Source organism: Scyliorhinus torazame, chromosome 4 (assembly GCF_047496885.1).
Source record: "Scyliorhinus torazame isolate Kashiwa2021f chromosome 4, sScyTor2.1, whole genome shotgun sequence".
Lineage (NCBI taxonomy): Eukaryota > Metazoa > Chordata > Chondrichthyes > Carcharhiniformes > Scyliorhinidae > Scyliorhinus > Scyliorhinus torazame.
Genome location: NC_092710.1, coordinates 366,358,838 through 366,380,056, shown reverse-complemented (window position 1 = coordinate 366,380,056; position 21,219 = coordinate 366,358,838). Strand labels below are relative to the sequence as shown.

Here is a 21,219-nt window from a genome sequence, read left to right as displayed (position 1 = left end):
ACCCTCAACCATCATTAACCATTAACTTTCACCCTCAACCACAATTAGCCATTAAAAATTCACCCTCAACCACCATTAACCATTAAACATTCACCCTCAACCATCATTAACCATTAAACATTCACCCTCAACCACCATTAACCATCAAACATTCACCCTCAACCACCATTAACCATTAAACATTCACCTTCAACCACCATTAACCATCAAACATTCACCCTCAACCACCATTAAATATTAAACATTCACCCTCAACCAGCAATAACCAAGAAACATTCACCCTCAACCACCATTACCCATTAAACATTCACCCTCAACCATTATTAACCATTAAACATTCACCCTCAACCACAATTAACCATCAAACATTCACCCTCAACCACCATTAACCATTAAACATTCACCCTCAACCACCATTAACCATCAAACATTCACCCTCAACCACCATTAACCATTAAACATTCACCCTCAACCACCATTAACCATTAAACATTCACCCTCAACCACAATTAACCATTAAACATTCACCCTCAACCACCATTAACAATTAAACATTCACCCTCAACCACCATTAACCATTAAACATTCACCCTCAACCACCATTAACCATCAAACATTCACCCTCAACCACCATTAACCATTAAACATTCACCTTCAACCACCATTAACCATCAAACATTCACCCTCAACCTCCATTAACTATTAAACATTCACCCTCAATCACCATTAACCATTAAACATTTACCCTCAACCATCATTAACCATTAAACATTCACCCTCAACCACCATTAACAATCAAACATTCACCCTCAACCAACATTAACCATTAAACATTCACCTTCAACCACCATTAACCATCAAACATTCACCCTCAACCACCATTAAATATTAAACATTCACCCTCAACCTGCAATAACAAATAAACATTCACCCTCAACCACCATTACCCATTAAACATTCACCCTCAACCATCATTAACCATTAAACATTCACCCTCAACCACCATTAACCATTCACCTTCAACCACAATTAACCATTAAACATTCACCCTCAACCAGCATTAACCATTAAACATTCACACTCAACCACCATTAACCAATAAACATTCACCCTCAACCACCATTAACCATTAAACATTCACCCTCAACCGCCATAAACCATCAAACATTCACCCTCAACCACCATTAACCATTAAACATTCACCCTCAACCACCATTAACCATTAAACATTCTCCCTCAACCACCATTAACCATTAAACATTCACCCTCAACCAGAATTAACCATCAAACATTCACCCTCAACCACCATTAACCATTAATTCTTCCTCAACCACCATTAACCATTAAACATTCACCTTCAACCACAATTAACCATTAAACATTCACCCTCAACCACCATTAACCATTAAATATTCACCCTCAACCACCAGTAACCATTAACTTTCACCCTCAACTGCCATTAATCATTAAACATTCACCCTCAACCACCATTAACCATGAAACATTCACCCTCAACCGCCATTAACCATTAAACATTCACCCTCAACCACCATGAACCATGAAAAATTCACCCTCAACAACCATGAACCATTAATGAACCATTAAACATTCACCCTCAACCACCATTAACCATTAAACAATCACCCTCAACCACCATTAAACATTAAACATTCATCCTCAACCACTATTAACCATTAAACATTCACCCTCAACCGCCATTAACCATTCACCCTCACCCACCATTAACCATTAAACATTCAACCTCAACCATCATAAACCATTAAACATTCACCCTCAACCACCATTAACCATTACACATTCACCGTCAACCACCATTAACCATTAAACATTCACCCTCAACCACCATTATCCATTCACCCTCAACCATCATAAACCATTAAACATTCACCCTCAACCACCAATAACCATTAAACATTCACCCTCAACCACCATTAACCATGAAACATTCACCCTCAACCATCATAAACCATTAAACATTCACCCTCACCCACCATTAACCATTAAACATTCACCCTCAACCATCATAAACCATTAAACATTCACCCTCAACCACCATTAACCATTAAACATTCACCCTCAACTATCATAAACCATTAAACATTCACCCTCAACCACCATTAACCATTAAACATTCACCCTCAAACACCATTAACCATGAAACATTCACCCTCAACCATCATAAACCATTAAACATTCACCCTCAACCACCATCAATCATTAAACATTCACCCTCAGCCACCATTAACCATTAAACATTCGCCCTCAACCATCATAAACCATTAAACATTCACCCTCAACCACCATTAACCATTAAACATTCACCCTCAACCACCATTAACCATTAAACATTCACCTTCAACCACCATTATCCATTCACCCTCAACCATCATAAACCATTAAACATTCACCCTCAACCACCATTAACCATTAAACATTCACCCTCAACCACCATTAACCATGAAACATTCACCCTCACCCACCATTAACCATTAAACATTCACCCTCAACCATCATAAACCATTAAACATTCACCCTCAACCACCATTAACCATGAAACATTCACCCTCAACCATCATAAACCATTAAACATTCACCCTCAACCACCATTAACCATTAAACATTCACCCTCAAACACCATTAACCATCAAACATGCACCCTCACCCACCATTAACCATTAAACATTCACCCTCAACCATCATAAACCATTAAACATTCACCCTCAACCACCATTAACCATGAAACATTCACCCACAACCATCATAAACCATTAAACATTCACCCTCAACCACCATTAACCATTAAACATTCACCCTCAAACACCATTAACCATGAAACATTCACCCTCAATCATCATAAACCATTAAACATTCACCCTCAACCATCATTAACCATCGAACATTCACCCTCAATCACCATTAACCATTAAACATTCACCCTCAACCACCATTAACCATCAGACATTCACCCTCAACCACCATTAACCACTAAACATTCACCCTCAACCATCATTAACCATTATCTTTCACCCTCAACCACAATTAACCATTAAAAATTCACCCTCAACCACCATTAACCATTAAACATTCACCCTCAACCACCATTAACCATCAAACATTCACCCTCAACCACCATTAACCATTAAACATTCACCCTCAACCACCATTAACCATTAAACATTCACCCTCAACCACAATTAACCATTAAACATTCACCCTCAACCACCATTAACAATTAAACATTCACCCTCAACCACCATTAACCATTAAACATTCACCCTCAAACACCATTAACCATGAAACATTCACCCTCAACCATCATAAACCATTAAACATTCACCCTCAACCACAATTAACCATTAAACATTCACCCTCAACCACCATTAACCATCAAACATTCACCCTCAACCACCAGTAACCATGAAACATTCACCCTCAACCACCATTAACCATTAAACATTCACCCTCAACCACCATTAACCATCAAACATTCACCCTCAACCACCATTAACCATTAAACATTCACCCTCAACCACCATTAACCATTAAACATTCACCCTCAACCACAATTAACCATCAAACATTCACCCTCAACCACCATTAACCATTAAACATTCACCCTCAACCACCATTAACCATCAAACATTCACCCTCAACCACCATTAACCATTAAACATTCACCCTCAACCACCATTAACCATTAAACATTCACCCTCAACCACAATTAACCATTAAACATTCACCCTCAACCGCCATTAACCATTCACCCTCACCCACCATTAACCATTAAACATTCAACCTCAACCATCATAAACCATTAAACATTCACCCTCAACCACCATTAACCATTACACATTCACCGTCAACCACCATTAACCATTAAACATTCACCCTCAACCACCATTATCCATTCACCCTCAACCATCATAAACCATTAAACATTCACCCTCAACCACCAATAACCATTAAACATTCACCCTCAACCACCATTAACCATGAAACATTCACCCTCAACCATCATAAACCATTAAACATTCACCCTCACCCACCATTAACCATTAAACATTCACCCTCAACCATCATAAACCATTAAACATTCACCCTCAACCACCATTAACCATGAAACATTCACCCTCAACCATCATAAACCATTAAACATTCACCCTCAACCACCATTAACCATTAAACATTCACCCTCAAACACCATTAACCATGAAACATTCACCCTCAACCATCATAAACCATTAAACATTCACCCTCAACCACCATCAATCATTAAACATTCACCCTCAGCCACCATTAACCATTAAACATTCGCCCTCAACCATCATAAACCATTAAACATTCACCCTCAATCACCATTAACCATTAAACATTCAATCTCAACCACCATTAACCATTAAACATTCACCTTCAACCACCATTATCCATTCACCCTCAACCATCATAAACCATTAAACATTCACCCTCAACCACCATTAACCATTAAACATTCACCCTCAACCACCATTAACCATGAAACATTCACCCTCACCCACCATTAACCATTAAACATTCACCCTCAACCATCATAAACCATTAAACATTCACCCTCAACCACCATTAACCATGAAACATTCACCCTCAACCATCATAAACCATTAAACATTCACCCTCAACCACCATTAACCATTAAACATTCACCCTCAAACACCATTAACCATCAAACATGCACCCTCACCCACCATTAACCATTAAACATTCACCCTCAACCATCATAAACCATTAAACATTCACCCTCAACCACCATTAACCATGAAACATTCACCCACAACCATCATAAACCATTAAACATTCACCCTCAACCACCATTAACCATTAAACATTCACCCTCAAACACCATTAACCATGAAACATTCACCCACAATCATCATAAACCATTAAACATTCACCCTCAACCATCATTAACCATCAAACATTCACCCTCAATCACCATTAACCATTAAACATTCACCCTCAACCACCATTAACCATCACACATTCACCCTCAACCACCTTTAACCACTAAACATTCACCCTCAACCATCATTAACCATTATCTTTCACCCTCAACCACAATTAACCATTAAAAATTCACCCTCAACCACCATTAACCATTAAACATTCACCCTCAACCACCATTAACCATCAAACATTCACCCTCAACCACCATTAACCATTAAACATTCACCCTCAACCACCATTAACCATTAAACATTCACCCTCAACCACAATTAACCATTAAACATTCACCCTCAACCACCATTAACAATTAAACATTCACCCTCAACCACCATTAACCATTAAACATTCACCCTCAAACACCATTAACCATGAAACATTCACCCTCAACCATCATAAACCATTAAACATTCACCCTCAACCACAATTAACCATTAAACATTCACCCTCAACCACCATTAACCATCAAACATTCACCCTCAACCACCAGTAACCATGAAACATTCACCCTCAACCACCATTAACCATTAAACATTCACCCTCAACCACCATTAACCATCAAACATTCACCCTCAACCACCATTAACCATTAAACATTCACCCTCAACCACCATTAACCATTAAACATTCACCCTCAACCACAATTAACCATCAAACATTCACCCTCAACCACCATTAACCATTAAACATTCACCCTCAACCACCATTAACCATCAAACATTCACCCTCAACCACCATTAACCATTAAACATTCACCCTCAACCACCATTAACCATTAAACATTCACCCTCAACCACAATTAACCATTAAACATTCACCCTCAACCACCATTAACAATTAAACATTCACCCTCAACCACCATTAACCATTAAACATTCACCCTCAACCACCATTAACCATCAAACATTCACCCTCAACCACCATTAACCATTAAACATTCACCTTCAACCACCATTAACCATCAAACATTCACCCTCAACCTCCATTAACTATTAAACATTCACCCTCAATCACCATTAACCATTAAACATTTACCCTCAACCATCATTAACCATTAAACATTCACCCTCAACCACCATTAACAATCAAACATTCACCCTCAACCAACATTAACCATTAAACATTCACCTTCAACCACCATTAACCATCAAACATTCACCCTCAACCACCATTAAATATTAAACATTCACCCTCAACCTGCAATAACAAATAAACATTCACCCTCAACCACCATTACCCATTAAACATTCACCCTCAACCATCATTAACCATTAAACATTCACCCTCAACCATCATTAACCATTAAACATTCACCCTCAAGCACCATTATCCATTCAACTTCAACCACAATTAACCATTAAACATTCACCCTCAACCAGCATTAACCATTAAACATTCACACTCAACCACCATTAACCAATAAACATTCACCCTCAACCACCATTAACCATTAAACATTCACCCTCAACCGCCATAAACCATCAAACATTCACCCTCAACCACCATTAACCATTAAACATTCACCCTCAACCACCATTAACCATTAAACATTCTCCCTCAACCACCATTAACCATTAAACATTCACCCTCAACCAGAATTAACCATCAAACATTCACCCTCAACCACCATTAACCATTAATTCTTCCTCAACCACCATTAACCATTAAACATTCACCTTCAACCACAATTAACCATTAAACATTCACCCTCAACCACCATTAACCATTAAATATTCACCCTCAACCACCAGTAACCATTAACTTTCACCCTCAACTGCCATTAATCATTAAACATTCACCCTCAACCACCATTAACCATGAAACATTCACCCTCAACCGCCATTAACCATTAAACATTCACCCTCAACCACCATGAACCATGAAAAATTCACCCTCAACAACCATGAACCATTAATGAACCATTAAACATTCACCCTCAACCACCATTAACCATTAAACAATCACCCTCAACCACCATTAAACATTAAACATTCATCCTCAACCACTATTAACCATTAAACATTCACCCTCAACCGCCATTAACCATTCACCCTCACCCACCATTAACCATTAAACATTCAACCTCAACCATCATAAACCATTAAACATTCACCCTCAACCATCATAAACCATTAAACATTCACCCTCAACCACAATTAACCATTAAACATTCACCCTCAACCACCATTAACCATCAAACATTCACCCTCAACCACAAGTAACCATTAAACATTCACCCTCAACCACCATTAACCATCAAACATTCACCCTCAACCACCATTAACCATTAAACATTCACCCTCAACCACCATTAACCATTAAACATTCACCCTCAACCACAATTAACCATTAAACATTCACCCTCAACCACCATTAACAATTAAACATTCACCCTCAACCACCATTAACCATTAAACATTCACCCTCAACCACCATTAACCATCAAACATTCACCCTCAACCACCATTAACCATTAAACATTCACCTTCAACCACCATTAACCATCAAACATTCACCCTCAACCACCATTAACTATTAAACATTCACCCTCAATCACCATTAACCATTAAACATTCACCCTCAACCATCATTAACCATTAAACATTCACCCTCAACCACCATTAACCATCAAACATTCACCCTCAAACACCATTAACCATTAAACATTCACCTTCAACCATCATAAACCATTAAACATTCACCCTCAACCATCATTAACCATCAAACATTCACCCTCAATCACCATTAACCATTAAACATTCACCCTCAACCACCATTAAAGATCACACATTCACCCTCAACCACCATTAACCACTAAACATTCACCCTCAACCATCATTAACCATTATCTTTCACCCTCAACCACAATTAACCATTAAACATTCACCCTCAACCACCATTAACCATGAAACATTCACCCTCAACCACCATTAACCATTAAACATTCACCCTCAACCACCATTAACCATTAAACATTCACCCTCAACCACAATTAACCATTAAACATTCACCCTCAACCACCATTAACAATTAAACATTCACCCTCAACCACCATTAACCATTAAACATTCACCCTCAAACACCATTAACCATTAAACATTCTCCCTCAACCACCATTAACCATTAAATAACTGGACGCAGTTAGTTCCACAGGATTTCTCTTTAACAAGGTAGAATTTCCTGTCACTGAGTCTCAGACAGGAGCCAGCATTCCCGCAGCATCCACTGAGCTGAGAGAGATGCAGTTTCTCAACTTCCACAAGGGTTCATGTCGACTCCAATCGCGGGTTCATGCCTGAGAAAGAGTCTTTATTACACTCGGGAAATTCAGCAACCACAGCTGGAATCTCGCTCCCAGTGCATGTGGGAAACCTTCCCGGTTTCTGGGAACATAAAGCTGGCAGGTATCAAAGAAGTAGGGCTCAGGGGATAATGGGATATGGGGGGGAAGGCGGGAACTTGGTGATCAGCCATGATGATAAAGAATGGCGGGGCAGGCTCGAAGGGCCTCCTCCTGCTTCTATTTTCTCTGTTTGTTTCTATGTATGTAAGTAGCCCAACTAGCGCCTCATCCCACGAGTCACATGTGACCGAGGAACGCTCTGGGATTGACAATTCTTTGCTCAGTGTGTCAGTCTGTACAGAAAGTTTCAAACGTGACAGGTTAAAGAGTGAATGGCTGTTTTATAATCTGTTGTTACTTTGAAGGAACATCTGACATACCTGCAACATTCCCACAACGTGCATAACTGAATAGTTTGTTCAGACCGATCGCCAGCGCACTTTTAATATCCACGGCATCAACGTCAGTTTGAACCCATTGCCGATATTCTAATTCTGCCTCATCATAATTCTGAAACAAGAAAATAAAATCCATCACCATGTGACACAACTGAACTCGCACCAAAACACATCAGTGTTGAGGGGACTGTCCTCGGTTCCCAGGTGTGGGAGCAGTATTCATGTCCTGCATGGACTGACCTGGTAAAAGAGTTTGGAATTTTTGATGGGAGTCTTGGCATCACCACTTCCAGATTGATTTCCCTGACCCCCTCATGCACTCTGTCAACTTTAGAGTTATCCTGCCCATTGGGCCTCACACCTTCCCCTTGGGCTTTCAATGAAAACAAATATAGAGAATGTTATTGAAGGCCATCGACACTGAATCATGTCCAGTAATTGTGTTTCCCTTTGGCTGTTTTACCACATTATTGAAACAGAAAGGTTTCAATGGGTTAGAAATTGGTCCTCGTATCCAGGCACTAATCCAGGATGAAAAGAAAACAATGTCATTGGACCGTAAGAAATAGGAGCTGGAATAGGCCCAATAACTCCTCAAGCCTGTTCCACCAATCAACAAGATCATGCCTCACCTTTAACCCCAACTCTACTTGCCCCACGCACTCCCCACCTGTTCCATTGTGTTGTTGTGTTGGAGAAGTTTCCGTAACTCCCAGAGACTGCTGGCTGCAGACATTCTAACTGTATTGGAACACATTTACCGTTTGGAGAACATTCCCCGACACGAGCTTCTTTTCGTGCTGCTTTCTGCGAGACTCTCAGATCACGAGTAGATGTCACTTCCTGCCAGTGACATCACAGGGTTAACCCTTCACAGGACCTGTCCGAATATACTCCATTATACTACACCCCGAGCAACCTGGAATCCTAAATTGTACCTTGTCACCTTGTCTGTTTCAATGAGATCCTCTCATTCTCCTAAATTCCAGAGAGTTCCCGACAATCTGATTCCTTTCAGTATTGGACATCTCTGTAACCCAGGAATCAACCCAGTGAATCTTCACTGCATCATCTCCAAGGAATGGACGTCCTGTTTTGGATCCGGTGCGAGCGTGCATACCCTGGTCGAGGCCAGAGTGGGCCTCCAGGACTGGCAGCGCCAGGTGGCGGGGTTGTCTCAGGGATTACCCGCACCCCAGTCCCATGGAGATGCCTGGGGGCCACCGGGCACCCCGAGGGAGGAGGAGGTGCTGGGCCCGTGCCGGTGACTCCCGCAGGGGAGGTGTCGGAACACCGCAGCCCCTCAGACTCCACCCCTCCTGTCCCTGGAGCCTCCAGTGGGCAGCAGGCAGAACAGGGCAGCACCACACCACCTGGGACACACGGGCAGAAGCCAGGCCCATCCAGGCCCGATCGCCCCAGAAGGCACCCACCGACCGGGACCCAGGTGGCAGGGCAGGAATCACAGCAGGGCCGCCTCCACTCCTGCTGGACCGTCTGGGGAACTACCTAGACGCAATGTTAGGGCTGGAAGGCCAGAACGTTAGACACCAGTTAAGTTGGCAGGGGTGCAGGGCACAGTTTCGAGTTAGGGTCTCGGGTTTTCACATTAAACACCTGTTCACACCGTTCCAACCTGCCTCGGTGCTCTGTCAGGGTGTGAGGGGTGGGCTGGGCTGGGCTGGCCATAGAGGAGGTGGGGGGGGAATGGGCGGATGTTGTGGGTGGCGTGGGCTCCCCACCGTACACCCCCCCCCACCCCCCCCCCCCACCCCACCCCACCGATGGACTGGCCAGCTGGCATGCAGGGTTCACCCAGGTGGAAGGTGCGACCGTGGGCATGAGGCAGACATTGTCAAACGATGTGGAGCACGGAGCTCATGGCAGAGCGGGCTGTCATCACCCTCCATCCCATGGCTCCGACCCGCTGTTACTGCCAACCCAGGGCCCCCAGCTCGGAGCGCCGCAGGTATGTATCACCGAGCTGCAGGCGGGGGATGTGGGGGCCTGGTGGTGGGAGGCGGTGTCCGTGCCCCAGGCCAGGTTCCCCCCCCCCCGTCTAGTTGGTGAACCTGGAGATGATCAGAGCGTCCCGTGTCCATTGGCCCCGGTGCACATGTTGTGCGGCCCCCTGAGCTGCCCATTGCAGGGGACCCTGGGGGGTCTCACTGTCACAGGGGTCTCTGTGGGGGTCTCACTGTCACAGGGGTCTCTTTGGGGGGGGGGCTTCCCTATCACAGGGAACTCTGAGGGGGGGTCTCACTATCACAGGGGTCTCTGTGGGGGGGGTCTCTCTATCACAGGGGTCTCTGGGGGGGGGGTCTTCCTCTCACAGGGGTCTCTGTTGGGGGGGTCTCCCTATCACAGGGGTCTCTGTGGGGGTCTCACTGTCACAGGGTGCTCTGTGGGGGGGGGGGGGGTCCCTATCACAGGGATCCCTGAGGGGGGGTCTCCCTATCACAGGGGTCTCTGTGGGGGGGTCTCCCTATCACAGGGGTCTCTGGGGGGGGGGCTCTCCCTATCAAAGGGGTCTCTGTTGGGGGGTCTCCCTCTCACAGCGGTCTCTGTTGGGGGGGTCTCCCTATCACAGGGGTCTCTGTGGGGGTCTCACTGTCACAGGGGTCTCTGTCGGGGTGACTCCCTATCACAGGGGTCTCTGTTGGGGGGGTCTCCCTATCACAGGGGTCTCTGTGGGGGGTCTCCCTATCACAGGCGTCCCTGGGGGGGTCTCACTGTCACAGGGGTCTCTGTGGGGGTCTCACTGTCACAGGGGTCTCTGTGGGGGTGGGGTTCTCCCTATCACAGGGGTCTCTTTGGGGGGGTCTCCCTATCACAGGGGTCTCTGTGGGGGTCTCACTGTCACAGGGTCTCTGAGGCGGTGGGTCTCCCTATCACAGGGGTCTCTGTGGGGGGGGGTTTCCCTATCACAGGGGTCTCTGGGGGGTGTCTCCCTATCACAGGGGTCTCTGTGGGGGGGTCTCCCTATCACAGGGGTCTCTGGGGAGTGTCTCCCTATCACAGGGGTCTCTGTTGGGAGGTCTCCCTATCACAGGGGTCTATGTGGGGGAGGGGGTCTCCCTATCACAGGGGTCTCTGTGAGGGGGGTCTCACTGTCACAGGTGTCTCTGTGGGAGGGTCTCCCTATCACAGGGGTCTCTGTTGGGGGGTCTCCCTATCAGCGGGGTCTCTGTGAGGGGGGTCTCACTGTCACAGGGGTCTCTGTGGGGGGGTCTCCCTATCACAGGGGTCTCTGTGGGGGGTGTCTCCCTATCACAGGGGTCTCTGTGGGTGGGGTCTCACTGTCACAGGTGTCTCTGTGGGGGGGGTCTCTCTATCGCAGGGGTCTCTGTGGGGGGTCTCTCTATCACATGGGTTTCTGTGTGGGGGTCTCCATATCACAGGGGTCTCTGGGGGGGGGCTCTCCCTATCACAGGGGTCTCTGTTGGGGGGTCTCCCTCTCTCAGCGGTCTCTGTTGGGGGGGTCTCCCTATCACAGGGGTCTCTGTGGGGGTCTCACTGTCACAGGGGTCTCTGTCGGGGTGACTCCCTATCACAGGGGTCTCTGTTGGGGGGGTCTCCCTATCACAGGGGTCTCTGTGGGGGGGTCTCCCTATCACAGGGGTCCCTGGGGGGGTCTCACTGTCACAGGGGTCTCTGTGGGGGTCTCACTGTCACAGGGGTCTCTGTGGGGGGGGGGGGTTCTCCCTATCACAGGGGTCTCTTTGGGGGGGTCTCCCTATCACAGGGGTCTCTGTGGGGGTCTCACTGTCACAGGGTCTCTGAGGCGGTGGGTCTCCCTATCACAGGGGTCTCTGTGGGGGGGGGTTTCCCTATCACAGGGGTCTCTGGGGGGTGTCTCCCTATCACAGGGGTCTCTGTGGGGGGGTCTCCCTATCACAGGGGTCTCTGGGGAGTGTCTCCCTATCACAGGGGTCTCTGTTGGGAGGTCTCCCTATCACAGGGGTCTATGTGGGGGAGGGGGTCTCCCTATCACAGGGGTCTCTGTGAGGGGGGTCTCACTGTCACAGGTGTCTCTGTGGGAGGGTCTCCCTATCACAGGGGTCTCTGTTGGGGGGTCTCCCTATCAGCGGGGTCTCTGTGAGGGGGGTCTCACTGTCACAGGGGTCTCTGTGGGGGGGTCTCCCTATCACAGGGGTCTCTGTGGGGGGGGTCTCCCTATCACAGGGGTCTCTGTGGGTGGGGTCTCACTGTCACAGGTGTCTCTGTGGGGGGGGTCTCTCTATCGCAGGGGTCTCTGTGGGGGGTCTCTCTATCACATGGGTTTCTGTGTGGGGGTCTCCATATCACAGGGGTCTCTGGGGGGGGGCTCTCCCTATCACAGGGGTCTCTGTTGGGGGGTCTCCCTCTCACAGCGGTCTCTGTTGGGGGGGTCTCCCTATCACAGGGGTCTCTGTGGGGGTCTCACTGTCACAGGGGTCTCTGTCGGGGTGACTCCCTATCACAGGGGTCTCTGTTGGGGGGGTCTCCCTATCACAGGGGTCTCTGTGGGGGGGTCTCCCTATCACAGGGGTCCCTGGGGGGGTCTCACTGTCACAGGTGTCTCTGTGGGGGGGGTCTCTCTATCGCAGGGGTCTCTGTGGGGGGGTCTCTCTATCACAGGGTCACTGTGAGGGTCACCCTATCACAGCGGACCCTGGGGGTGGGGTCTCCCTATCACAGAGGTCTCTGTGGGGGGTCTCCCTATCACAGGGGTCTCTGTGTGGGGGGTCTCCCTATCACAGGGGTCTCTGTGTGGGGGGGTCTCCCTATCACAGGGGTCTCTGTGGGGGGGTCTCCCTATCACAGTGGTCTCTGTCGGGGAGTCTCCCTATCACAGGGGTCTTAGTGGGGAGGGGGGTCTCCCTGTCACAGGGTTCTCTTTGTGGGGGGGGGGGGTGTCCCTATCACAGGGGTCTCTGTGGGGTTGTCTCCTTATCACAGGGGTCTCTGTGGGTGGGTCTCCCTATCACTGGTCTCTCTGGGAGGGGCTCCCACTTTCACAGCGGTCTTTGTGGGGGGGGGTCTCCCGATCACAGGGGTCTCTGTGGGAAGGGGGTCTCCCTATCACAGGGGTCTCTGTGTGGGGGGTCTCCCTATCACAGGGGTCTCTGTGTGGGGGGGGGGGATCCCTATCACAGGGGTCTCTGTGGGGCGGGGGGGTCTCGCTATCACAGGGGTCTACTGTGGGGGGGGGGGGTCTCCCTATCACAGGGGTCTCTGTGGGGGGTCTCCCTATCACAGGGGTCTCTGTGGGGCGGGGGGGTCTCCCTATCACAGGGGTCTCTGTGGGGGGTGGGGCTCCCTATCACAGGGGTCTCTGTGTGGGGGGGTCTCCTTATCACAGGGGTCTCTGTGGGGGCAGGGTCTCCCTATCACAGGGGTCTCTGTGGGGGGGGGGGCTCTCTCTTTCACAGCGGTCTATGTGAGAGGGGGGTCTCCCTATCACAGGGATCTCTGTGGGAGGGGGGTCTCCCTATCACATGGGTCTCTGTGTCGGGGGGTCTCCCTATCACAGGGTTCTCTGTGTGGGGGGGGTCTCCCTATCACAGGGATCTCTGTGGGAGGGGGGTCTCCCTATCACAGGGTTCTCTGTGTGGGGGGGGGTCTCCCTATCACATGGGTCTCTGTGGGGGGGGGTCTCCCTATCACAGGGGTCTCTGTGGGGGGTCTCCCTATCACAGGGGTCTCTGTGGGGGGGGGTCTCCCTATCACAGGGGTCTCTGTGGGGGGGGGTCTCCTTATCACAGGGGTCTCTGTGTGGGGGGGGTCTCCCTATCACAGGGGTCTCTGTGGGGGAGGGTCTCTCTATCACAGTGGTCTCTGTGGGGGGGGTTCTCCTTATCACAGGGGTCTCTGTGGGGGTGTCTCTCTATAACAGGGGTCTGTGTGGGGGGTGTCTCCCTTTCACAGGGGTCTCTGTGGGGGTCTCCCTATCAGAGGTGTCTCTGTGGGGGGGGGGTCTCTCTATCGCAGGGGTCTCTGTGTGGGGGTCTCCCTATCACAGGTGACCCTGGGGGTGGGGTCTCCCTATCACAGAGGTCTCTGTGTGGGGGTCTCCCTATCACAGGGGACCCTGTTGGTGGAGTCAACCTATCACAGAGGTCTCTGTGGGGGGTCTCCCTATCACAGCGGACTCTGGGGGTCGGGTCTCCCTATCACAGAGGTCTCTGTGGGGGGTCTCCCTATCACAGGGGTCTCTGTGTGGGGGGGTCTCCCTATCACAGGGGTCTCTGTGTGGGGGGGTCTCCCTATCACAGGGGTCTCTGTGTGGGGGGGTCTCCCTATCACAGGGGTCTCTGTGGGGGGGGTCTCCCTATCACAGTGGTCTCTGTCGGGGATTCTCCCTATCACAGGGGTCTCAGTGGAGAGCGGGGTCACCCTGTCACAGGGTTCTCTTTTTGGGGGGGGGTTGTCCCTATCACAGGGGTCTCTGTCGGGGAGTCTCCCTATAACAGGGGTCTCAGTGGGGAGTGGGGTCTCCCTATCACAGGGGTCTCTGTGGGGGGGGGGTCTCCCTATCACAGGGGTCTCTGTAGGGCCGGGGGGTCTCCCTATTACAAGGGTCTCTGTGGGGGGGGGTCTCCCTATCACGGGGGACTCTGTGGGGGGTGGGCCTCCCTATCAGAGGGGTCTCTGTGTGGGGGGGTCTCCCTGTCACAGGGGTCTCTGTGGGTTGGTCACCCTATCACTGGTCTCTCTGGGAGGAGCTCCCACTTTCACAGCGGTCTTTGTGGGGGGGGTCTCTCTATCACAGGGATCTCTGTGGGGGGGTCTCCCTATCACAGGGGTCTCTGTGGGGGGGTCTCCCTATCACAGGGGTCTCTGTGGGGCGGGGGGTCTCCCTATCACAAGGGTCTCTGTGGGGGGGTTGTCCCTATCACGGGGGTCTCTGTGGGGGGTGTGCCTCCCTATCAGAGGGGTCTCTGTGTGGGGGTGTCTCCCTGTCACAGGGGTCTCTGTGGGGGCAGGGTCTCCCTATCACAGGGGTCTCTGTGGGGGGGGAGCTCTCTCTTTCACAGCGGTCTCTGTGGGGTGGGTCTCCCTTTCACAGTGGTCTCTGTGGGGGTCTCCCTATCACACGTGTCTCTGTGGGGGGGGTCTCCCTATCACAGGGTCTCTGTGGGGGTGTCTCCCTATCACAGGGGTCTCTGTGGGGGGTCTACCTATCACAGGGGTCTCTGTGGGGCGGGGGGTCTCCTTATCACAAGGGTCTCTGTGGGGGCAGGGTCTCCCTATCACAGGGGTCTCTGTGGGGGGGTGCTCTCTCTTTCACAGCGGTCTCTGTGAGAGGGGGGTCTCCCTATCACAGGGCTCTCTGTGGGAGGGGGGTCTCCCTATCACATGGGTCTCTGTGTGGGTGGGTCTCCCTATCACACGGGTCTCTGTGGGGGGGTCTCTCTATCACAGGGGTCTCTGTGGGGGAGGGTCTCCCTATCACAGGGGTCTGTGTGGGGGGGGGGTCTCCCTATCACAGGGGTCTCTGTGGGGGGGTCTCTCTATCACAGGGGTCTCTGTGGGGGAGGGTCTCCCTATCACAGGGTTCTCTGTGTGGATGGGTCTCCCTATCACAGGGGTCTCTGTGGGGGGTCCCCATATCACAGGGGTCTGTGTGGGGGGGGGGGGGTCTCCCTATCACAGGGGTCTCTGTGGGGGGTCTCCTTATCACAGGGGTCTCTGTGTGGGGGGGGGGTCTCCTTATCACAGGGGTCTCTGTGTGGGGGGGTCTCCCTATCACAGGGATCTGTGCGGGGGGTGTCTCCCTTTCACAGGGGTCTCTGTGGGGGGTCTCCCTTTCTCAGGGGTCTCTGTGGGGGTCTCCCTATCACAGGAGTCTCTGTGGGGGGGGGGGGTCTCTCTATCGCAGGGGTCTCTGTGTGGGGGTCTCCCTATCACAGGGGACCCTGGGGGTGGGGTCCCCCTATCACAGAGGTCTCTGTGGGGGGTCTCCCTATCACAGGGGACCCTGGGGGTGGGGTCCCCCTATCACAGAGGTCTCTGTGGGGGGTCTCCCTATCACAGGGGTCTCTGTGTGGGGGGTCTCCCTATCACAGGGGTCTCTGTGTGGGGGGGTCTCCCTATCACAGGGGTCTCTGTGGGGGGGGGGTCTCCCTATCACAGTGGTCTCTGTCGGGGAGTCTCCCTATCACAGGGGTCTCAGTGGGGAGGGGGGTCTCCCTGTCACAGGGTTTTCTTTTTGGGGGGGGGATGTCCCTATCACAGGGGTCTCTGTGGGGTGGTCTCCTTATCACAGGGGTCTCTGTGGGGAGGGGGGTCTCCCTGTCACAGGGTTCTCTTTGTGGGGGGGGGGGTGTCCCTATCACAGGGGTCTCTGTGGGGTGGTCTCCCTATCACTGGTCTCTCTGGGAGGGGCTCCCACTTTCACAGCGGTCTTTGTGGGGGGGTCTCCCTATCAGAGGGGTCTCTGTGGGGGGGGTCTCCCTATCACAGGGGTCTCTGTGGGGGGGGTCTCCCTATCACAGGGGTCTCTGTGGGGGGGTCTCCCTATCACAGGGGTCTCTGTGTGGGGGGTGGGTCTCCCTATCACAGGGGTCTCTGTGGGGGTCTCACTGTCACAGGGGTCTCTGTCGGGGTGACTCCCTATCACAGGGGTCTCTGTTGGGGGGGTCTCCCTATCACAGGGGTCTCTGTGGGTGGGTCTCCCTATCACAGGGGTCCCTGGGGGGGTCTCACTGTCACAGGGGTCTCTGTGGGGGTCTCACTGTCACAGGGGTCTCTGTGGGGGGGGGGGGGTTCTCCCTATCACTGGGGTCTTTTTTGGGGGGGGGTCTCCCTATCAGAGGGGTCTCTGTGGGGGGGTTTCCCTATCACAGGGGTCTCTGGGGGGTGTCTCCCTATCACAGGGGTCTCTGTGGGGGGGTCTCCCTATCACAGGGGTCTCTGGGTAGTGTCTCCCTATCACAGGGGTCTCTGTTGGGAGGTCTCCCTATCACAGGGGTCTATGTGGGGGGCGGGGTCTCCCTATCACAGGGGTCTCTGTGAGGGGGGTCTCACTGTCACAGGTGTCTCTGTGGGAGGGTCTCCCTATCACAGGGGTCTCTGTTGGGGGGTCTCCCTATCACCGGGGTCTCTGTGAGGGGGGTCTCACTGTCACAGGGGTCTCTGTGGGGGGGTCTCCCTATCACAGGGGTCTCTGTGGGGTGGTCTCCCTATCACAGGGGTCTCTGTGGGTGGGGTCTCACTGTCACAGGTGTCTCTGTGGGGGGGGGGGTCTCTCTATCGCAGGGGTCTCTGTGGGGGGGTCTCTCTATCACGTGGGTTTCTGTGTGGGGGTCCCCATATCACAGGGGACGCTGGGGGTGGGGTCTCCCTATCACAGGCGTGTCTGTGGGGGGGTCTCTCTATCACAGGGTCACTGTGGGGGTTACCCTATCACAGCGGACCCTGGTGGTGGGGTCTCCCTATCACAGAGGTCTCTGTGGGGGCGTCTCGCTATCACAGGGGTCTCTGTGTGGGGGGTCTCCCTATCACAGGGGTCTCTGTGTGGGTGGGTCTCCCTATCACAGGGGTCTCTGTGGGGGGGTCTCCCTATCACAGTGGTCTCTGTCGGGGAGTCTCCCTATCACAGGGGTCTTAGTGGGGAGGGGGGTCTCCCTGTCACAGGTTTCTCTTTGTGGGGGGGGGGGTGTCCCTATCACAGGGGTCTCTGTGGGGTGGTCTCCTGATCACAGGGGTCTCTGTGGGTGGGTCTCCCTATCACTGGTCTCTCTGGGAGGGGCTCCCACTTTCACAGCGGTCTTTGTGGGGGGGGGGTCTCCCTATCACAGGGGTCTCTGTGGGGCGGGGGGGGGGGGCTCGCTATCACAGGGGTCTACTGTGGGGGGGGGGGGTCTCCCGATCACAGGGGTCTCTGTGGGAAGGGGGTCTCCCTATCACAGGGGTCTCTGTGTGTGGGGTCTCCCTATCACAGGGGTCTCTGTGTGGGGGGGGGGGGGGGGCTCCCTATCACAGGGGTCTCTGTGGGGCGGGGGGGGGGGGCTCGCTATCACAGGGGTCTACTGTGGGGGGGGTCTCCCAATCACAGGGGTCTCTGTGGGGGGTGGGCCTCCCTATCACAGGGGTCTCTGTGTGGGGGGGGGGTCTCCCTATCACAGGGGTCTCAGCGGGGAGGGGGGTCTCCCTATCACAGGGTTCTCTGTGGGGCGGGGGGTCTCCCTATCACAGGGGTCTCTGTGGGGGGTGGGCCTCCCTATCACAGGGGTCTCTGTGTGGGGGGGGGTCTCCCTATCACAGGGGTCTCAGTGGGGAGGGGGGTCTCCCTATCACAGGGTTCTCTTTTTGGGGGGGGTGTCCCTATCACAGGGGTCTCTGTCGGGGAGTCTCCCTATCACAGGGGTCTCAGTGGGGAGGGGGGTCTCCCTGTCACAGGGTTCTCTTTTTGGGGGGGGGGTGTCCCTATCACAGGGGTCTCTGTGGGTTGGTCTCCCTATCACTGGTCTCTCTGGGAGGGGCTCCCACTTTCACAGCGGTCTTTGTAGGGGGGTCTCTCTATCACAGGGGTCTCTGTGGGGGGGGTCTCCCTATCACAGGGGTCTCTGTGGGGGGGTCTCCCTATCACAGGGGTCTCTGTGGAGCGGGGGGTCTCCCTATCACAAGGGTCTCTGTGGGTGGGTTCTCCCTATCACGGGGGTCTCTGTGGGGGGTGGGCCTCCCTATCAGAGGGGTCTCTGTGTGGGGGGGTCTCCCTGTCACAGGGGTCTCTGTGGGGGCAGGGTCTCCCTATCACGGGGGTCTCTGTGGGGGGGGTGCTCTCTCTTTCACAGCGGTCTCTGTGGGGTGGGTCTCCCTTTCACAGTGGTCTCTGTGGGGGGGGTCTCCCTATCACACGTGTCTCTGTGGGGGGTCTACCTATCACAGGGGTCTCTGTGGGGCGGGGAGGTCTCCCTATCGCAGGGGTCTCTGTGGGGGGTGGGCCTCCCTATCACAGGGGCCTCTGTGTGGGGGGGGGTCTCCTTATCACAGGGGTCTCTGTGGGGGCAGGGTCTCCCTATCACAGGGGTCTCTGTGGGGGGGTCTCCCTATCACAGGGGTCTCTGTGGGGGCAGGGTCTCCCTATCACAGGGGTCTCTGTGGGGGGGTGCTCTCTCTTTCACAGCGGTCTCTGTGAGAGGGGGGTCTCCCTATCACAGGCGTCTCTGTGTGAGGGGGGTCTCCCTATCACATGGGTCTCTGTGGGGGTCTCCCTATCACAGGGTTCTCTGTGGGGGGGGGTCTCCCTATCACATGGGTCTCTGTGGGGGTCTCCCTATCACTGGGGTCTCTGTGGGGGTCTCCCTATCACAGGGTTCTCTGTGGGAGGTGGGTCTCCCTATCACAGTGGTCTCTGTGGGGGGGGGTCTCCCTATCACAGGGGTCTCTGTGGGGGGTCTCCCTATCACAGGGGTCTCTGTGGGGGGGGGGTCTCCCTATCACAGGGGTCTCTGTGGGGGGTCTCCTTATCACAGGGGTCTCTGTGTGGGGGGGGTCTCCCTATCACAGTGGTCTCTGTGGGGGAGGGTCTCTCTATCACAGTGGTCTCTGTGGGGGGGGGTTCTCCTTATCACAGGGGTCTCTGTGGGGCTGTCTCTCTATAACAGGGGTCTGTGTGGGGGGTGTCTCCCTTTCACAGGTGTCTCTGTGGGGGGTGGGCCTCCCTATCAGAGGGGTCTCTGTGTGGGGGGGTCTCCCTGTCACAGGGGTCTCTGTGGGGGCAGGGTCTCCCTATCACAGGCGTCTCTGTGGGGGGTCTCCCTATCACAGGGGTCTCTGTGGGGGGGGTCTCCCTATCACAGGGGTCTCTGTGGGGGCAGGGCCTCCCTATCACAGGGGTCTCTGTGGGGGGTCTCTCTCTTTCACAGCGGTCTCTGTGGGGGGGGGGGGGTCTCCCTATCACAGGGGTCTCTGTGGGAGGGGGGTCTCCCTATCACAGGGGTCTCTGTGGGGGGGGCCTCCCTATCACAGCGGTCTCTGTGGGGGCAGGGTCTCTCTATCACAGTGGTCTCTGTGGGGGGGGGGGTCTCCTTATCACAGGAGTCTCTGTGGGGGGGTCTCCCTTTCACACGTGTCTCTGTGGGGGGGTCTCCCTATCACAGGTTCTCTGTGGGGGTGTCTCCCTATCACAGGGGTCTCTGTCGGGGTGTCTCCCTATCACAGGGGTCTCTGTCGGGGAGTCTCCCTATCACAGGGGTCTCTGTGGGGTGGTCTCCCTATCACTGGTCTCTCTGGGAGGGCTCCCACTTTCACAGCGGTCTTTGTGGGGGGGGTCTCCCTATCACAGGGGTCTCTGTGGGGGGGGAATCTCCCTATCACAGGGGTCTCTGTGGGAGGGGGGTCTCCCTTTCACAGGGGTCTCTGTGGCGGTCTCCCTTTCACAGGGGTCTCTGTGGGGGTGTTTCCCTATCACAGGGGTCTCTGTGGGAGGGGGGTCTCCCTATCACAGGGGTCTCTGTGTGGGGGGGGGCTCCCTATCACAGGGGTCTCTGT

General features: G+C 52.4%; 1 protein-coding gene across 1 annotated transcript in view; it reads right to left on the bottom strand.

The window, feature by feature from the left end:
- LOC140411774 (uncharacterized) overlaps positions 1-21,219 on the bottom strand; it is a 52,794-nt gene that overhangs the window by 8,066 nt on the left and 23,509 nt on the right. The window contains exon 2 of the mRNA XM_072500758.1: positions 8,722-8,851. Within this exon, the coding sequence (XP_072356859.1) occupies positions 8,722-8,851 (130 nt within the window). The remainder of the gene's footprint in view (positions 1-8,721; positions 8,852-21,219) is intronic.